General features: G+C 43.2%; 1 protein-coding gene across 1 annotated transcript in view; it reads right to left on the reverse strand.

Moving 5' to 3' along the window:
- Positions 1-14,337: 14,337 nt before the first annotated feature.
- Positions 14,338-18,314, reverse strand: part of LOC147991112 (uncharacterized) — a 37,837-nt gene continuing 33,860 nt past the window's right edge. Inside the window, exons 2-3 of the mRNA XM_087538528.1 lie at positions 15,053-15,228; positions 14,338-14,712 (exon numbers count right to left, since the gene is read on the reverse strand). Coding sequence (XP_087394654.1) covers positions 14,338-14,712; positions 15,053-15,228 — 551 coding nt within the window. The remainder of the gene's footprint in view (positions 14,713-15,052; positions 15,229-18,314) is intronic.

The raw sequence follows: 18,314 nt of genomic DNA on the forward strand, positions 1-18,314 counted from the left end.
ACGCCTTCTAGGTAAAGGAAGATCATATTCAGTTTCATCAAGATTAATATTGCAAAACAAAGATTTAATAGGGGACACATCAATAACTTTTAGATCTTCATCTTGATTTTCATAGGTATTGGAAGAACACACTTTAATAAAGGCATCTTTGGAAGCACGCATCATAGCGGTTCTTTCCTTGCACTCATCAATGGAAATTCTCATGGCTTTGAGAGACTCATTAGTATCATGCTTAGGAGGAATAGATCTAAGCTTTAAAGAATCAACCTCAAGAGAAATTATATCACCATTTCTAGCCAAATCATCAACTTTAAGCAATTTCTCCTCAAGCAAAGCATTAAAATTCTTTTGTGAATTCATAAACTCTTTAACACTATTCTCAAATTCAGAGGGCATCTTATTATAATTTCCATAAGAGTTGTTGTAGGAATTCCCATAATTATTAGAAGGATTACTAGGATATGGCCTAGGATTAAAATTCCCTCTATAAGCGTTGTTACCAAAATTATTCCTACCAAAAAAATTCACATCCATAGATTCATTGTTATTCTCAATCAAAGTAGACAAAGGCATATCATTAGGATCAGAAGAAACACTCTTAGTAGAAAATAATTTCATAAGTTCATCCATCTTTCCACTCAACACATTAATTTCTTCTATCGCATGCACTTTTTTATTAGAAGATCTTTCAGTATGCCATTGAGAATAATTAAACATAATATTATCTAGGATTTTAGTAGCATCTTCTAAAGTGATTTCCATAAAAGAGCCTCCCGCGGCCGAATCTAAAAGATTTCTAGAAGCAAAATTCAATCCGGCATAAAAAATTTGTATGATCATCCACAAATTCAAACCATGAGTAGGGCAATTACGTATCATTAATTTCATTCTCTCCCAAGCTTGTGCAACATGTTCATGATCAAGTTGTTTAAAGTTCATAATATCGTTTCTAAGAGAGATGATCTTAGCGGGAGGAAAATACTTAGAGATAAAAGCATCTTTGCACTTGTTCCATGAATCAATACTATTCTTAGGCAAAGACGAAAACCAAGCTTTAGCACGATCTCTAAGAGAAAAAGGAAATAGCTTCAATTTAACAACATCATTATTGACATCTTTTTTCCTTGGCATATCACATAAATCAACGAAGCTATTCAGATGAGTAGCGGCATCTTCACTAGGAAGGCCGGCGAATTGATCTTTCATAACAAGATTCAACAAAGCAGTATTAATTTCACAAGATTCAGCATTGGTAAGAGGAGGAATCGGAGTGATAAGGAAATCATTATTGTTGGTATTGGTGAAGTCACACAATTTAGTAGTATCTTGAGCCATCGCGACAAGCAAGCAATCTAACACACGAGCAAACAAAAGCAAACAGGCAAAAGGAGGCAAATAGAGAGGGAGGATAGAGAGAGAGGGCGAATAAAATGGCAAGGGTGAATTGGGGGGGAGAGGAAAACGAGAGGCAAATGGCAAATAATGTAATGCGAGAGATAGGGATTGTGATGGGTACTTGGTATGTTGACTTTTTGCGTAGACTCCCCGGCAATGGCGCCAGAAATCCTTCTTGCTACGTCTTGAGCTTGCGTTGGTTTTCCCCGAAGAGGAAGGTATGATGCAGCAGAGTAGCGTAAGTATTTCCCTCAGTTTTTGAGAACCAAGGTATCAATCCAGTAGGAGCCCATGCTCAAGTCCCTCGTACCTGCACAAAGCGATAGCTACTCGCAACCAACGCGATTAGGGGTTGTTAATCCCTTCACGATCACTTACGAGAGTGAGATCTGATAGATATAATATTTTTGGTATTTTTGGTATAAAGATGCAAAGTAAAAAGTAAAGGCAAAGTAAAAAAGCAAAGCAATATTAAAGTGATAGAGATTGATATGATGAGAATAGACCCAGGGGCCATAGGTTTCACTAGTGGCTTCTCTCACGAGCATAAGTATTCTACGGTGGGTGAACAAATTACTGTTGTGCAATTGACAGAATTGAGCATTGTTATGAGAATATCTAGGCATGATCATGTATATAGGCATCACGTCTGTGAAAAGTAGATCGAAACGATTCTGCATCTACTACTATTACTCCACTCATCGACCGCTATCCAGCATGCATCTAGAGTATTAAGTTAAAAACAGAGTAACGCCTTAAGCAAGATGACATGATGTAGAGAGATAAATTCATGCAATATGAAATAAACCCCTTCTTGTTATCCTCGATGGCAATGATACAATACGTGCCTTGCTGCTCCTTCTGTCACTGGGTAAGGACACCGCAAGATCGAACCCAAAGCAAAGCACTTCTCCCATGGCAAGAACTACCAATCTAGTTGGCCAAACCAAACGGATAATTCGAAGAGACTTGCAAAGATAACCAATCATACATAAAAAATTTCAGAGAAGATTCAAATATTATTCATAGATAGACTTGATCATAAACCCACAATTCATCAGTCTCAACAAACACACCGCAAAAAGAAGATTACATCGAATAGATCTCCACAAGAGAGGGGGAGAACTTTGTATTGAGATTCAAAGAGAGAGAAGAAGCCATCTAGCTACTAACTATTGACCCGAAGGTCTGAGGTAAACTACTCACACTTCATCGGAGAGGCTATGATAATGTAGAAGCCCTCCGTGATGACGGCCCTCTTCTGGTGGAGCTCCGGAACAGGCCCCAAGATGGGATCTTGTGGATACAGAAAGTTGTGGAGGTGGCATTAGGTTTTTGGCTCCTGTCCTGATCGTTTGGGGGTACATGTGTATATATAGGAGGAAGAAGTACGCCAGAGGAGCAATGAGGGGCCCACGAGGCAGGGGGCGCGCCCTAGGGGGGGCGCGCCCCCAACCCTCGTGACCGCCTGTAGGATCGAAAGTATGTCTAGAGGGGGGGTGATTAGACTTCTTGACCAAATAAAAACTTAACCTTTTCCCAATTTTAGTTCTTGGCAGATTTTAGCTATTTTAGGACAAATCAAGCAATCATCACACAATTCAAGCAAGCATGCAAAGAGTATATTGGCAGCGGAAAGTAAAGCATGCAACTTGCAAGAATGTAAAGGGAAGGGTTTGGAGAATTCAAACGCAATTGGAGACACGGATGTTTTTCCCGTGGTTCGGATAGGTGGTGCTATCCTACATCCACGTTGATGGAGACTTCAACCCACGAAGGGTAACGGTTGCGTGAGTCCACGGAGGGCTCCAACCACGAAGGGTCCACGAAGAAGCAACCTTGTCTATCCCACCATGGCCATCGCCCACGAAGGACTTGCCTCACTAGCGGTAGATCTTCACGAAGTAGGCGATCTCCTTGCCCTTACAAACTCCTTGGTTCAACTCCACAATCTTGTCGGAGGCTCCCAAGTGACACCTAGCCAATCTAGGAGACACCACTCTCCAAGAAGTAACAAATGGTGTGTTGATGATGAACTCCTTGCTCTTGTACTTCAAATGATAGTCTCCCCAACACTCAACTCTCTCTCACAGGATTTGGATTTGGTGGAAAGAAGATTTGAGTGGAAAGCAACTTGGGGAAGGCCAGAGATCAAGATTCATATGGTAGGAATGGAATATCTTGGCCTCAACACATGAGTAGGTGGTTCTCTCTCAGAACATATGAGTTGGAAGTGTAGATGTGTTCTGATGGCTCTCTCCACGAGTGAAGAGGAGGTGGAGGGGTATTTATAGCCTCCACACAAAATCCAACCATTACACACAATTTACCAATCTCGGTGGGACCGAATCAACAAACTCGGTCGGACCAAAATAGTAAACCTAGTGACCGTTAGAGATTTTCGGTGGGACTGACATGCAACTCGGTAGGACCGATATGGTTAGGGTTAGGGCATAACGTAATCTCGGTGAGACCGATTACACAAACTCGGTGAGACCGATTTGGTAATAAGCTAACCAGAGGGTTGGTCAGGCACACTCGGTGGGACCGATTCGCTCTTCTCGGTGAGACCGAAAAGTTACGAAAAGGAAACAGAGAGTTTACATTGCAATCTCGGTGGGACCGATCCGCTCTTTCAGTGAGACTGAAAAGTTACGAAAAGGAAACAGAGAGTTTGCAATCCCATCTCGGTGAGACCGAGATCCCTATCGGTAGAACCGATTTGCTTAGGGTTTGGCAATGGCTATGACAAGTGAAACTCGGTGGCGCCGAGTTGAAAGAATCGGTAAGGCCGAGTTTGTCTTTGGGTTTAGGTCAAATGTGGATATGGGAAAGTAGCTGAGGATTTTGGAGCATATCATTAAGCACATGAAGCAAGAGGCTCATTAAGCAACACCTCATCCCCCCTTGATAGTATTGGCTTTTCCTATGGACTCAATGTGATCTTGGACCACTAAAATATAAAATGAGGAGTCTTGAGCATATGAGCTAGAGCCAATCCTGTGTCCTTAGCATTTTGAGGGTTCCACTTTCACCATCCATGCCATGCCAATCATTGAGCTTTCCTGAAATGATCATCTTGGAATAGCATTAGCTCAATGAGCTATATGTTGTTATGAATTACCAAAACCACCTAGGGATAGTTGCACTTTCAATCTTCCCCTTTTTGTTAATTGATGACAACATATAGATCAAAGCTTCGACAAATAATAATAAGAATGAAATATATCGTTGCTTTGAGAAGTATGTGATAAGTAAGAGCTCCCCCTAAATTTGTGCATATTTAAAATTTGCTTTGGACTGCAAATGCACAAAGAGTTAGAGTCATGGGTTACTCTTCCATGTCACATACATCTTGGTGGAGCGCTCAAGAAGATAAGAATGAAATACATGCACTCATCACCAAAGAAAGTGAATGATCACATAAGATAGATAAGATATATCAAGCATTCATAAGTGTAGCTTATGATCAAACACATGATCATCAATGTCTCACAAGCATATCAAAGTATCTCAACCAAAAGAAAACAAAGTTGAAAAACGCCAAATAAAGCAAGAGAGAATAAAAGCAACACTCTCTCTCTTGAAGCCTATGATCTATACATTTTTCTCCCCCTTTGGCAACAAGTTACCAAAAAGTTCCTAGAAAATGCATAGTGCTAGATCGACTCTCAGGCTTGATCTTATGGTGGTGGTGGAGTCTGGATCACTCCAAGGACGAAGCCTTCTGTAGACGTGGTTGGAGTTGGAGCTGAAGTAGATGCTGGAGCTGGTTGGGCTGGTGCTGTGGCTGGAGCTAAGGTGGTGGCTCTGGTGTCAACTGGCATTGCAATCGACCTCTGAGCTCGTGGCACTCTGGCAAATGCATCAGTTGTAGTCTTTCCTCTCCTCTCCTGCATGTCATCTTGAAGTTGCTCCACTGCAGACTGAATCTCTGTTACTTTGATATCCATGTCATAGAACTTTTGTTCTATGATCCTCTCTAAGCTCTTCTGATTCTGAGTGAGGGTGGCCAGTCCTTTCTCAATCCTCAGAGTTGATGCTATTAGGTAACCGAGCTGCTCCTCTTGTTCTTCAAGAAGTACTCAGATGCCTCCTCTTGAGTTGGCATCTTGGCAGCTTTCTCCATCCTTGCCTTCTCCTTCTTTGCTTGTGCTTGTGCAGATGATGGTTCATTCTCATTCATGACAACTTGATTGTCCTCAAAGTCTGGATGGATAGGCAGGTGTTCCTTGTCCAGCAGGTATGTGCCTGTGCCCATCTTTGAGTTGATTAACTCTTGAATTTGTGGGGCATATCCACAGCTCCTCTTCTGATCAGCTGCTGTCCTCTTAATGGTCTCTACCATGAGGCTCATCACCTTGAACTTCTGTGGCACATCAAATATATGAAGCAAATTTATTGCATGGCCTCTGATCATCTTGTGATCACCTGACTTGGGCAACAGAGTGTGCCTAAGGATCCAGTTGATAGTTGGCAGCCCTGACAGAAGATAATGCACTGAGCCAAACTTGAAAGTTTCAAGAGCTTCATTTGGGATCTCCTTGTACATGTTTGACATGGAATTGTGATCCATCTTCTTCTTGGCATAGATATCCAAGTCATCTTCCTGCTCTTCTGGGGCATTGATCAGCTGAGCCCATTCAGCAACTGTAGATTGGTATCTAGTGCCTTCAGACATCCACACAATCCTGCCATCTGGATAGAAGTGTGCTGTGGAGTAGAACTGCATGATCAGCTCTTCATTCCACTTTGTGAGCTTCTGCCCAACAAAGTCTGCTACTCCACAAGCCTCGAAGTTGTCTTGCACTCCAGGATAGTGTTCTTCATTTTCCTTGATATATTTCCAATCAACCCATCTCATGTCACACACTATGGGCTTCTTATCTAGTAGCACTGTCTCATAAAAATCTTGTTGTTCCTTGGTGTGAAACCTGTAATCAACAGCAGTTCTTCTCCTTGAAGCATATGGATCTGCTTCTCTCCACTTCCTGAGCCCTGAATCTCTCCTGATTTTCATGTTCTCAGCCACAGGATGAGCATCATTGTGGTCTGGAATCTTGGGCTTGAGTTTCCTCAGAACTTATGCTTCATCATCATCTTCAGCTGCTTCAGGCACTGGGGCCTTGTTCTTCTCAGTTGCAGTTATGCTCCTTGTATTCCTCTTTGGTGCTTCTTTGGGCTTTGATGCAGCAGCCCCTGTCCTGATAGGATCACCCATAAGCTTAGGTGCCTTAGGTGCTGGTGCAGCAACCTCTTCTTCCTCTTCCTCTTTAGAGTCTCTCATGATTGAGGATCTCCCAAGCACTCTAGCAGTGGTCTTTTTGACCCTCTCCTTCCTATTCTTCCCTTCAGCAGCAACTGGCTCTATGGGTGCAGGCTTTTCAGGAATCTGAGTTGAAGCTCTGGCCTTTGGCATAGGCTGCCTACCTGCTGGCCTTTTGATTTTCATCCCTGGCTTTGTGCTCTGTGCTGGGCCATATTCCTTCTTGAGCACAACTCTCTTGGAAGTTGCTTCCTCTTCTGCCACATAGTCCTCATCCTCTGAGTCTGAGGTTCTCTTCTTCCTTTGTCTGGTGGCAGCTTTTGGCAAGTTACTAGGAGTGCTCCTGCTGCCTTCATCTGAAGAACTGGAGGGACTAGTGCCCTCACTCATGTGCACTTGCTGCTCTGACAGGTTTTGGCTATCACTTTGATCTGACATGATGAACAAGCTGACTGCTGACCCTATGAACAGTTTATAGATGAGGTAGAGTGGATGAGCATCACAAAATGCAGAGATTAATGCAAAAGAATGATTCAAAATCTTAGTTTTAGTTTCCCACAGAAATCATTTCGGATCTACCGATTTTTAAACTCGGTGGTACCGAAGCAGTTTTGAACCTAAACTAGTGAACTCGGTCAGACCGAGTCACAGTTCGGTGGCACCGAGACTGCTAGGGTTTCACAAAGTTCCAAAATCGGTCACACCGATTAGTAATTCTCGGCCAGACCGAGTCTCACTTGTGCAATGGCATGAGCCAAATCGGTGGGACCGAGTTTTTCAACTCGGTGGGTCCGAGATGGTTTCGGCGGAAACCTAACCCTAAAATTTTCGAATCAATCCTATTCTACGATCGCATTGACTGGATAGGAGTGTTTCAATCGTGGCTAGAAACAATAAGATCACAATGTGCTAGGAATTAGATTGGGGATAGCACAAAGATCGAGTCCATACCCTAGTTCGGCGGAGACTCGCTACGGCGGCAACGGCGGAGTTGAATTCTGTTGACGGCGATGGAGACCAGCGACTGGAGGCGGCTGGCGGCGAGGAGACGATCCGGAGACCACGTTGGCAGAGCGAGCTATCGCGTGGGCGAAGGGGTTCGGAGAAATTTCCAAATTTTTGCCCGTGACTATATATAGCCCGACCTTGTCGGTGTGACCAAGTGGAACAACTCGGTGGCACCGAGATGCAAAACTGTATACAGTTATTGCAACTCGGTGTGACCGAATGGTTCAAATCGGTTGCACCAAGATCGAAAATTCAGATCAACTTAATGATCTCGGTAGGACCGAAAGTAGGATATCGGTTAGACCGAGAATCACAAAGAGGTTTTGGAAGTTTAAGTCTATGACGAATCGGGGACTCCGAGTGCTCCTCACACAGAGTGGTTTGAATCTGACTTGATCAAATTTTGTGATGTAGCATGAATAGAGTTTGAGACGAGAAAAGCATAGATAGCTAGAGGAGGTTCTTAGGCATTCTTGTCCATCCACTTGGCAAAAGGAAATAAAACCAAACAATCAAAACAACAAGTGGATGTCCTCGAATGAGTAAAATATGCAACCAACATGCTCACACAATAAAATGGCAATTGAAATATGTGACAAAGCATGCACAACCAATTCTAGCATCCATCAAGCAATTGGCGATGACTAGGTCATCTATATATGAGTATATTGACTTAGGAGTCAAGTGAGAACACTTGATCATAGGTCATACTCATCGTTTAAGCTCAAGTGGGGTTACCACTTTTACATAAAGCATTGTTGTGTTCACATCATTAGAGTTGCTTTAGCTCAAGTCTTAGAGTAAAGCTCCCCCTAGATGTGATATCCCCCCTAAGAGGGATGAACTAACCTTGGGTTTTGTCGATGATGACTTCATGTAGATGTTGAAGATGTGGATGCTCAAAGTTGATGTAGATCACTTGGAGCTATCCATTTGACTGAATTGCACTTTCAATACCTACATGGGTTAGTCCCACAAGGAACAAACAAGGATATCCATAGACATAGAGTGATGCACACACAAGATGATGTCCATGAAAACTATTAGGTTACCTTGTCCCTTGTCTTACCAACAAGAGGGTTTGTGACTCCTTGAACTAGTGAAAGATGTGGAAGTTGATTGCACTTGTTCTTGCCAAAATGATAAGAGTGAAGTATGTTGGCGGAGTCACCCTCAAGAACTCTCTAGTTCTTCTTCTTTTGGATCCACACCATCTTGATGGGAATCCTCGGAGTTGTAGTCGTACTTGATGAAGTGGAACTTGAAGTGGTCTTGGGAATCCACTTGACTAAGGTCTTAGGAGCTTCTTCAAATGCATCAATTTCCTCTTGAAGCTTGTCCTTGCCTTTTTGCTTGTAGTCTTGTGGTGGAAGATCATCTTGAGCTTGTGTCCCCTTGAAGGAAGTATCATACTTCTCTTGTTGAGGAACAAACTTTGTCTTGGGGTATTGATCTTCTTCCCACTCAACTCCATTGGCATTGAACTTTCGTTCAAAACCAACACCTTGATTCTTCCGGTGCCTTCCTTGCTTGCGCACAATTTCCTCGAATTTCTTACTCCCGGCAAGGCTTTTGTACACTCCTTTCTCTATAATTCCCTTCAATAAGCTATTTTCTTGCTCAAGTGTAACTTGGCTAAGAGAATCATTAGTGGAATCAAGAGAACTACTAGAAGCAACAATATTGGATTTAGCATGATCATTGTTACTACTAGAGGAAGAATCTTTCTTGTTCTTGTTACTAGACTTGACTTGAGGCATGTAAGTGGATAAGAGTAAACACTTGGCAATGTAAGAAGAACTTTTCTTGCGGATATCATCATTGATTGCTTTTAAAAAATCATGCTCTTGCTCAAGATTGAGCTTTTCAAAGTGTAACTTCTCATGAGCTCTTAAAAGTTCTCGATGATCTTCGAAGATAGTTTCATGAGCTAACTTAAGAGTGGTTAGTTCTTTAGTTAGAGCCTCAATCTTCTCCTTATCATTGTCATTCATTTTATCTTGATTAGCATGATTAATTGACGTTTCATCATAGTATTCATCACTAGAGTTGTCAACAAGTAAATCATCATCACCTAACAAGTCATCTTCATCACTATTAAAATCAACATACTCGGGGTGTGTTACCTTAGGGCCTTTGGCCATGAAGCATCTTCCAATTCCTTCATTTGGTGAGTCAAATATGTCGTAGGAGTTGGTTGACACAAGTGCTAGACCGGCAACACCTTCATCTTGAGTATATTCGGAATCGGAGTGATAACTTCTCGCGGAGTAGTTGTCGGAGTCGGAGCCGGATACCCATTCACCAACATGAGCTTGATGTCTTCGTTTTGTGTGGCTCCTTGATGATTTTTCCTTCCTTTACGAATCCTTGCTTCTCCGTGAGTGTCTTCGTTCATAACGATCATCTCTACTCCTTCTCTCTCTTGGTGGTGATTCTTCTCTTTTGCTTCTTATTTTTGGAGAGTCTTCTCTTCTCTTGTAGGGAGCCGTACACTCATTGGAATAGTGTCCGGGTCTTCCACAATTGTAGTAGTTTCGCTCTCGACTAGAAGATCTTTTTTCATTGTAGGACCTTGACTTGGAGCTTCTATCTTTGCTTCTACTCTTGTAGAACTTGTTGAAGTTTTTCACCATTAAGCTCAATTCTTCATTGAAGTTCTGTTTCTCACTTGATGATGTAGGGGCTTCACATGAGGCTTTGTAGGCACCACTTGATTTGTTGTGAAGTTCCTCTTTATCCTTAAGTGACATCTCATGAGCAACAATTCTTCCAATTACCTCCGTTGGCTTGAGATCTTTGTAATTGGGCATCATTTGGATCAATGTGCACACGGTATCATATTTTCCATCCAAGGCTCTTAGAATCTTCTTGATGATGAATCTATCGGTCATTTCTTCACTTCCTAAGCCGGCAATCTCATTTGTGATGAGAGCAAGCCTAGAGTACATTTCAGCGACACCTTCACCATCCTTCATTTTGAACTTGTCAAGTTGACTTTGAAGCACATCCAATTTGGATTCCTTGACGGAGTCGGTACCTTCGTGCATATCAATCAAAGTGTCCCAAATTTCCTATGCATTCTCAAGACGGCTGATTTTGTTGAATTCTTCGGGGCACAATCCGTTGAAGAGAATATCACAAGCTTGAGCATTGTATTGCAACATCTTCAACTCATCCGCGGTAGCTTCACGGTTTGGTTCTCTCCCATCAAAGAAGTCACCTTGCAAACCAACACACACAATAGCCCAAACGGCGGGGTTATGTCCAAGAATATGCATTTTCATTTTATGCTTCCAACTAGCAAAATTAGTACCATCAAAGTAAGGACCTCTACAATGACAATTTCCCTCGCTAGACGCCATACTCTCCTAGGTTGTGAAACCAAGGCTATGACCACCAAAAGCTATGGAAATAAAAGCAAATGGAGACCAAAGCTCTGATACCACTTGTAGGGTCGAAAGTATGTCTAGAGGGGGGGTGATTAGACTTCTTGACCAAATAAAAACTTAACCTTTTCCCAATTTTAGTTCTTGGCAGATTTTAGCTATTTTAGGACAAGTCAAGCAATCATCACACAATTCAAGCAAGCATGCAAAGAGTATATTGGCAGCGGAAAGTAAAGCATGCAACTTGCAAGAATGTAAAGGGAAGGGTTTGGAGAATTCAAACGCAATTGGAGACACGGATGTTTTTCCCGTGGTTCGGATAGGTGGTGCTATCCTACATCCATGTTGATGGAGACTTCAACCCACGAAGGGTAACGGTTGCGCGAGTCCACAGAGGGCTCCACCCACGAAGGGTCCACGAAGAAGCAACCTTGTCTATCCCACCATGGCCATCGCCCACGAAGGACTTGCCTCACTAGCGGTAGATCTTCACGAAGTAGGCGATCTCCTTGCCCTTACAAACTCCTTGGTTCAACTCCACAATCTTGTTGGAGGCTCCCAAGTGACACCTAGCCAATCTAGGAGACACCACTCTCCAAGAAGTAACAAATGGTGTGTTGATGATGAACTCCTTGCTCTTGTGCTTCAAATGATAGTCTCCCCAACACTCAACTCTCTCTCACAGGATTTGGATTTGGTGGAAAGAAGATTTGAGTGGAAAGCAACTTGGGGAAGGCTAGAGATCAAGATTCATATGGTAGGAATGGAATATCTTGGCCTCAACACATGAGTAGGTGGTTCTCTCTCAGAACATATGAGTTGGAAGTGTAGATGTGTTCTGATGGCTCTCTCCACGAGTGAAGAGGAGGTGGAGGGGTATTTATAGCCTCCACACAAAATCCAACCGTTACACACAATTTACCAATCTCGGTGGGACCGAATCAACAAACTCGGTCGGACCGAAATAGTAAACCTAGTGACCGTTAGAGTTTTTAGTGGGACTGACATGCAACTCGGTGGGACCAATATGGTTAGGGTTAGGTCATAACGTAATCTCGGTGAGACCGATTACACAAACTCGGTGAGACTGATTTGGTAATAAGCTAACCAGAGGGTTGGTCAGGCAAACTCGGTGGGACCGATTCGCTCTTCTCGGTGAGACCAAAAAGTTACGAAAAGAAAACAGAGAGTTTACATTGCAATCTCGGTGGGACCGATCCGCTCTTTCGGTGAGACTGAAAAGTTACAAAAAGGAAACAGAGAGTTTGCAATCCCATCTCGGTGAGACCGAGATCCCTATCGGTAGAACCGATTTGCTTAGGGTTTGGCAATGGCTATGACAAGTGAAACTCGATGGCGCCGGGTTGAAAGAATTGGTAAGGCCGAGTTTGGCTTTGGGTTTAGGTCAAATGTGGATATGGGAAAGTAGCCGAGGATTTTGGAGCATATCATTAAGCACATGAAGCAAGAGGCTCATTAAGCAACACCTCATCCCTCCTTGATAGTATTGGCTTTTCCTATGGACTCAATGTGATCTTGGACCACTAAAATGTAAAATGAGGAGTCTTGAGCATATGAGCTAGAGCCAATCCTTTGTCCTTAGCATTTTGAGGGTTCCACTTTCAACATCCATGCCATGCCAATCATTGAGCTTTCCTGAAATGATCATCTTGGAATAGCATTAGCTCAATGAGCTATATGTTGTTATGAATTACCAAAACCACCTAGGGATAGTTGCACTTTCACCGCCTCTTTTGTTCCTTGGAGCAGGGTCCAAGTCTCCTGGATCACGTTCGGTGAGAAAATCACGTTCCTGAAGATTTTATTCCGTTTGGACTCCGTTTGATATTCCGTTTATCCGAAACACTGAAATATGCAAAAAACAGCAATTCTGGGCTGGGCCTCCGGTTAATAGGTTAGTCCCAAAAATAATATAAAAGTGGAAAATAAAGCCCAATGTAGTCCAAAACAGTAGATAATATAACATGGAGCAATCAAAAATTATAGATACGTTGGAGACGTATCAGTGGGTCACACCGCCACCAAAAGTTGAAAATCCTCAGTCTGAGTTTTTCCTCATTATGAAATTCCTTAGTTGTTCTTCAACTTTGCAATATATTCACTCTTTCCGCTATTATTCTTCAAGTTTTACTGCCCTTGTTGATTCTGATGTTGTCTTCAAATCTTCAAAAGGTGTTGATTCCTCAACCCTTCACACACTAAACACCTCACATATCATCTGCTCTTGATCTATTTCTCTAAGCAACATTTTTCTTCAGCATTCCTCAATTGTGTGGATTTTCAAATCCGTACAACTCTGGAACCTAAGTTAAAGAACGCTTAGTGAAATTCCACAAGACTCATCCGGTCAAATTCCTCAAACTTGTTTGTTTTGCAAAAACTTCTGAGAATGCATATGACCTCTCCAAATTCTTCGCAGCTATACTCTCTTCACAGGTACACATGTCCGCTGCCGAATCTCTAGGTTCTCATCAACTTAACCTATTTGCAGCGTTCCTCGAAGAAAAACTGCATACCTCTTCAGAGAACTCAATAGTTCAAAACCCTCAGCTGAAGAAAATGGCAGATGGAAAGAAACCTCAAAAGGGAGGAAAGAAAATGGAAGTCAACACAGCCTTTGAGATCCCTGATGACATTTACAAGGATTATTGCACTCCTGATGAGGCCACACTTGGAAAGGAGGACAAAAATCAGCGCAAGGTGCGCATACAAAGGATAGGGAGGAGACGGGCACGGGAATGGAGGTAATATCGTTATGTCACTCCAAAATATGTGAAGAAATTCGCTCTTCACCCTCCTTGCCCAAGACCTCCATTGGAACCTGGCCAAGAAGCTGGTCCCACTAGGCTCAAGCGCGGTGAGGACTATCCTGATGAATGGGCCAAGCGCCAAGCTAAGTTGGCCAGAGTAGCAAAAGAAGCAGTGAGGAAATTCAATAAAGACTCTGCTGCTGCTGCTGCTGCTGAGGCCTCTGCTAGCAAGCCTAAGAAGGCCATGCTGAAGAAGCCCGCACACAAGGCCAGTGCCTCTTCTTCTTCAATTCCCTCACGGCCAAGCTCCTCTGCAATGCCCTCACGGCCAACTTCTACTAAGCCCTCACGGCCATTTCCTCAAGGCGCCCAAGTTCCTCATGTTGCAAAATCCTCATCTCCTCCGTCCAAATCCTCAGCAACTACGCATCTCGCCTCGTGCCAAAGGACAACATGCATCTCTTTTGCCTCAGGAACCTCAGCAAGTTCATCAGCTCCTCTGCACTATTCATCTGGCCCCACTCCACTGAAGACCAAGGCCATTGCAAGACGAGGCACTAGACCAAGTCCTCAAAAGAAGCAGGTCGCCTTCCAAGTACCGTCCTCTGAGGATGAAGCTGATGATGAAGAACTCGCTAAAATCATCAAAGACAGGCAGCACGGGGCTGCTAGAACCAAAGGCAGTAATGTGCCATTGATGCTGGATCCCAAGTTGATCCTCGATTTCATTGACTTGTGGCACAAGGACCACAACACACCTCTGCCAGAGATGAACCTCACTCATGGTCAAAGTCATGTGCTGACTGCCTTCATTGACGAAGAGAAACGGAAGTTCAGGAAGGCTAGTTAGCTGAATAAGGCACAATACAAGAAGGAGCGCCTTCTAAAGAAAAACATTGTGAAAATGACCACTGATGAACTTATTGCTGCTCAGACTAAGATCAAAAACCTCAGTGATGAATTTGACACGTACCGTGCAGATTGGCTTGGAGCCAAAGTCAAATTTGTCAAGTTAACTGAACGGTTCACTACCATGTTGTAGCTCCGACGCAACAAGAAATTCCTCAGGCTGAAGCATCTTCTCAGCCTACTGAAGAAAATGCCAGCACCGCTGATGATAATCAGGCTGCTGAAGAAAATGATACTACCAGGGCTGATGATTGCATTCCAGCCGCTGATGAAACTGCCAGGGCAACCACTAGTGTTGCGCCTAAAGAAATTACCAGGATAGCTGAAGCTTCAACCATTGTGCCTGAAGAAATTGCTGTTACCAGGGCAACTGCATCAGTTGTGCCTGAAGAAATGGAACCAATTTCCTCTCCTCCTCCTGCCCCTGCACCAAGTCCAATCTTTCCTTCTGCATCAGAAGCGAAGAAGAGCAAGGCTATGGAGCGTGCAGCTGTGAAGAAAAAGGAAAGCATCAAATTCATTAGACTCTTCAGCTCCGAAGAAGATGAAGAACTTGACCAGCTCGTTTGAAAATCCGATTGATGTTGTTCGAGTCTCAAGCATGCCATCAAAGAAACACGTTCCTTTTGATGAAGAATACCTGATCCCAAGCGGATCCGATGAAGACATTCCTTCTGCTGCTTCTTCAGAACAGTTGGATGAAGAAATTGAAGTGGATGCAATCCCTTCAACCCCAGTTGTTTCATCGCCCATGCCTCAGTTTTACTGCTGAAGAGGCCGGCGTTGAAGAAATGAGTGGAGAAGATGAGGATGTGGACATTGGGTGCACAACGCCAGTTCTGAATGATGACTTTTGGGAAAGTCAGCACCCCAATTCTCCATTGTTCACTCCTCTGCAACAAATTCCTCAGTCCCCTGTGACCACTGAAGTTCAAATGGGTTCTGAAGAACCACACCCCACACCGTCTATCCCTGAAGAAATTCCAGGCACTAGTGCTGATGACTTTGCTGCTGAAGAATTGAAGACCCAGGCTGCCACTGAAGAAGAAACTAAAATTCATCAACCTGCGGATCCTGAGATTGCGATTCTTGAGGTTGTTATGCAATTGACTGACACTCCTCACGCCAAGACCAAAGATCCTTTCCCAAAGAAGCAAAAATTCAAGGCTGATGACTTCTTCCACGAGCATGTATTCTTCACGGACTACAACCCCTATGACTCTGCTCGTCTTAGAAGGAAGCGCTTCTGTACTGCCAGCCAAGCAAACTTCTATTCTTCGCTGCTTTTCAACAAAGACAAAGTCTTCCACCATGAGCATATTCCTCACATGGACATGGAATCACTGCCTTGCTTCACGCCAGTCCTTAGTGTTCTTCATGACGCTGGGCTGCTCAATTTTTGCACTGATATTTTTGATTGGAATGAAGAGCTAATTCTTCAGTTCTACGCAACGCTGCACATCATCGGAGAAGCTGGAGATGTGAATACTTGGGTATTGGACTGGATGACAGAGAACACACATTTCAAAGCACCGGCCTCTAAATTACTTCATGCCCTGCCTGTCAGTCCTCCCCTTGAAGGTGCTCGTTGCATCTATCATGAACCTGAACATACCGCTCACTACATGCAAGTATTGATGAAGCCGCTGAAGCCCGGTCAAGCTCCAAGGACCAAATTCCTCGTGAAGGAATTGATGTTAGTTCCTAGAACTGTCTATTGCATTCTGACGAAGACATTGAGTCCAATTAAAGGCCATGATTCAAATGACGAAGAAGTTGTTGGCATCATAAAGAATCTTCTATTCAATATCATACATGGCATTCCTATCAACTATCATGATTTCTTCATGAGGACTCTGGCCAATATTGCCCTCTCTCCATTTGAGTTGAAGCCTTATGCTCCCTGGATTATGAGATTCCTCAGAACAAGGTCTTCACTCAACTACAAGGCTGATTTTCAGAATCATGTCAGTTACCTGCCCCCAATAGAAATCCTCAAGCGGACATTTTCCTCATCTGATGAAAAGGGCAAGGCTACTACTATTATTGATGAAGGCATTCGTCCATCGGATGGTCTGTTCGGCAAAGCTGCATCCTACTCCACCAATGATGACTCTGCCACTCATGACTCTGTCGTAAATGCTTCTAAGCAAAATCCTCAAGGCACAGCTCCAAGGGTGATGACTGATCGTGAGCTTCTCCTCAGTCTTCACCGGAAGGTCGATCACAATCACAAATGGGTTAAGTGTCAGTTTGGTTCAATTCTTCACATCATGACTACTACACACAATGTAGTGAAGAAGAACCATTACTACCTCCATGAAGTCTTCGGTCGCACCTGACTGTTTTGTCACATCTGTATGGTGAAGATGGTCTGAAGCAAATGGGTTTCAAGCAGGACTTTGAATGGTCTCAGCCGCCACCAGCGAAGAAATTCAAGAAGACTAAAGTTCCTTCCTTGGTAGCCAGCTCATATTCTTCATCATGCGCGACTGATGAACATGAAGACTTGGACGACACTGCGACATGCCCTACTTCAACAACCGACCCCAACAATGCTGGCGCTCCTTCATCGACTCAGTGATGATATTCTTCAGGGGTGTTAGTCCTCATTTTTCGTCCCTTTTGGTCATTCGATGACAAAGGGGGAGAAATATGAGTTAGTCTTCAAGCGGGTCTACTTATATGGGCATTTTTTTCTAAGTTACAACTCTCGCATGCTAAATTACATCAGTCACCATATTTCATCATGCATTTGAAATTCTTCATATTATATGTTAAATGCGTGTATGAGTTACAAGATATAGGGGGAGATCTCCATGATTCTACTCTTCAAGTGTGCATTGCTTTAAACGAAAATTCCTCACTATGCACATCTTCAGGGGGATTTCTTCTATATCTTGCAATCAAATTCCTCAATATCAGTATTTGCACTTCATATGTTTATCCCCGTTGAGAACTTAACCTATATTGTCATCAATCGCCAAAAAGGGGGAGATTATAATTGCATCTAGTGCCCCTTACTAATTTTAGTGTATTGAAGACTTATAGGTTAAGGGACAGATGCGTTTGTGAGTGTACACGGGTCTATAAGTCTATGAGGAGTTTGATATTTACAGAGAAACTAGACCCCTAAAAATGAAGTTCTTCGACTGAAGACTTTGGATTTCTGAAGACTTTGAAAGTGAAGAAATTGATGTGACCATGAAGACTTGGTATTCATTCGAGGAACATGAAGCATGAAGACTTTTATTTTCGTAGTTTCATTTTCTCTTTCTTAAGTCATAGGAAACACTGTACTGTTAAAGCGGGTCGAGGAAATACTAAGGAAAAGTTTCCAAGTGATGCTCAACTCAAATTCCTACACCTACCAATTCCTTTGAGTGAAGCCATTGGAAATCTCATGCAGTTCAGTCAACTTGTTCCATGACAGAGACAAAGTTCTTCTAGTCTCTGAGGAATTTGTTCTGACTGAGGAGTTAGAAGTTCACCAGTGTGGATTGCCTACAAGTGAGGAACATGATAGCCCTGAGGAATTTGATAGTCAAATTTCCGACCATTGTTGTGCTACGCGCC

This window comes from Triticum urartu, chromosome 1A (assembly GCF_056163025.1).
Source record: "Triticum urartu cultivar PI428250 chromosome 1A, HENAU_Tu73, whole genome shotgun sequence".
Taxonomy (NCBI): domain Eukaryota; kingdom Viridiplantae; phylum Streptophyta; class Magnoliopsida; order Poales; family Poaceae; genus Triticum; species Triticum urartu.